This window comes from Eimeria mitis, genomic scaffold (genome assembly GCF_000499745.2).
Source record: "Eimeria mitis Houghton genomic scaffold, Emh_scaff611, whole genome shotgun sequence".
NCBI lineage: Eukaryota > Apicomplexa > Conoidasida > Eucoccidiorida > Eimeriidae > Eimeria > Eimeria mitis.
In genome coordinates, this window is record NW_013574320.1 from 6,967 (window position 1) to 8,608 (window position 1,642).

General features: G+C 55.5%; 1 protein-coding gene across 1 annotated transcript in view; it reads right to left on the minus strand.

Moving 5' to 3' along the window:
* Positions 1-1,642, minus strand: part of EMH_0017660 (uncharacterized protein) — a gene marked incomplete at both ends in the record, with an annotated part of 4,179 nt that overhangs the window by 620 nt on the left and 1,917 nt on the right. The window contains 3 exons of the mRNA XM_013500973.1: positions 386-1,012; positions 1,226-1,469; positions 1,569-1,640. Coding sequence (XP_013356427.1) covers positions 386-1,012; positions 1,226-1,469; positions 1,569-1,640 — 943 coding nt within the window. The remainder of the gene's footprint in view (positions 1-385; positions 1,013-1,225; positions 1,470-1,568; positions 1,641-1,642) is intronic.

A 1,642-nucleotide genomic window follows, 5' to 3' on the forward strand; every position in this document is an offset into this window, starting at 1 on the left:
GCCCCTGAAGCAGGTGAACCCTGTTTATGCTGTTGCTGCTCCTTCTTCTGTTGCTGCTGCTGCTGCTGCTAGCATGGGGCCCCCATCTATCTCTTCTTTACTGAATGTTATATATCCGGGTGTATCGACAGCTCCAGTATGAAAGGCAGCACGGGCCATAGAAATCTTTCTCCCCCATACACTTTTATTATTCTTATTCTTCTTGCTGCAGCAGCAGAATCTACTCCTGCTGCTGCTGCTGCTGCTGCTGCTGCTGCTGCTGCAGTGCTGCTGCTGCTCTGGTGATACGTGCAGCAGCCGCAGCAGCAAATCACCGCAGACATCCACCCCCTCTATTTCAAATTTTAGGCTGTCTTCATCTGGGGTGTANGCAGCAGCAAATCACCGCAGACATCCACCCCCTCTATTTCAAATTTTAGGCTGTCTTCATCTGGGGTGTATACAGGTAGCTGCTGAGCAACGCAGCAGCAGATATCTTGTGCCTCAAGCTGCTGCTGCAGCAGCTGCTGCTGCTGCTGCTGCTGCTGCTGCTGCTGAGATTCCTCTGCTGCTGAATCAGGTGCAGCAGCAGGCATGTACTGCTGCAGCGAAGAATAAACTAAGGCCCCCTCAAGCCAGACCTCCAACACAGGGCGGAACAACAATGCCTGCTGCTGCTGCTGCTCCTGCTGCTCCTGCTGCTGCTGCTGCTGCTGCTGCGCGTTTTCCTCATCTGCAGCAGCAGCAGAGTCATCGCTGCTGCTGCTGCAGGGGCTGAATGCATGCGGGGCCTCTTCTATGGCGGGGAGGCCGCAGAAGATAACTCTTCTGAGTCTCCTAGGCACGAGCTGCTGCTGCAGCTTTTGCTGCTGCTGCTGCTCCTCCTCCTCCTGCTGCTGCTCCTGCTGCTGCTGCTGCTGCTGCTGTTGCTGCTGCTGCAGCCCCATAATACTTTCAAAGAACGCGAGGAAACGCCGCTGGCTGGGCAGCAGCGGGAGCGCCCCCTGTGGTATGCCGAGTGCATGCTCTATTGCTGCAGCAGCAGCAGCAACATCAGCAGCAAATCCAGACCAAGCTAGAAATGCTGCTGCTACACATACTGATCTTCCTAGACCCTTAAAACACTGCAGCAGCAGCACGTGCTGCTCATCACCACGCAGCCAGCAGCTAGCGCTAATACAAATAGATAAACAAAGACGAAGAGGGGGGTAAGGTAGACCCCTAAAACCTGCATCTATTACTGTACCTGTACGAAACTCTCCTGCTGCTGCTGCTGCTGCTACTGCTGCTGCTGCTTTTGCTGCTGCTGCTGCTGCTGCTGTTGGAGCGGGCTCTAACATAAACCCCTCACCCACAGGAGATGCTACTGCCGCTCCTTCCCCCTGCTGCTGCTGCTGCTGCTGCTGCTGCAGCTGCTGCTGCTGCTGCTGTCGTGGTGTCTCACGGGCGCTGCTGCTTGCTGTGGAGGGGCTGGGGGGTGTGCCCGCGCCCTGTGTAGCACCAGCAGCAGCAGCACCACCAGCAGCAGCAGGAGCAGCACCAGCAGCAGCAGCAGCAGCAGCAGGAGCAGCAGCAGCAGCATATCTTACATCCGTCATATTAATAAGAAGATATTTAAATGAATGCAACAAATCCATATAAGCAGAACAACCAGAGAAGGAGG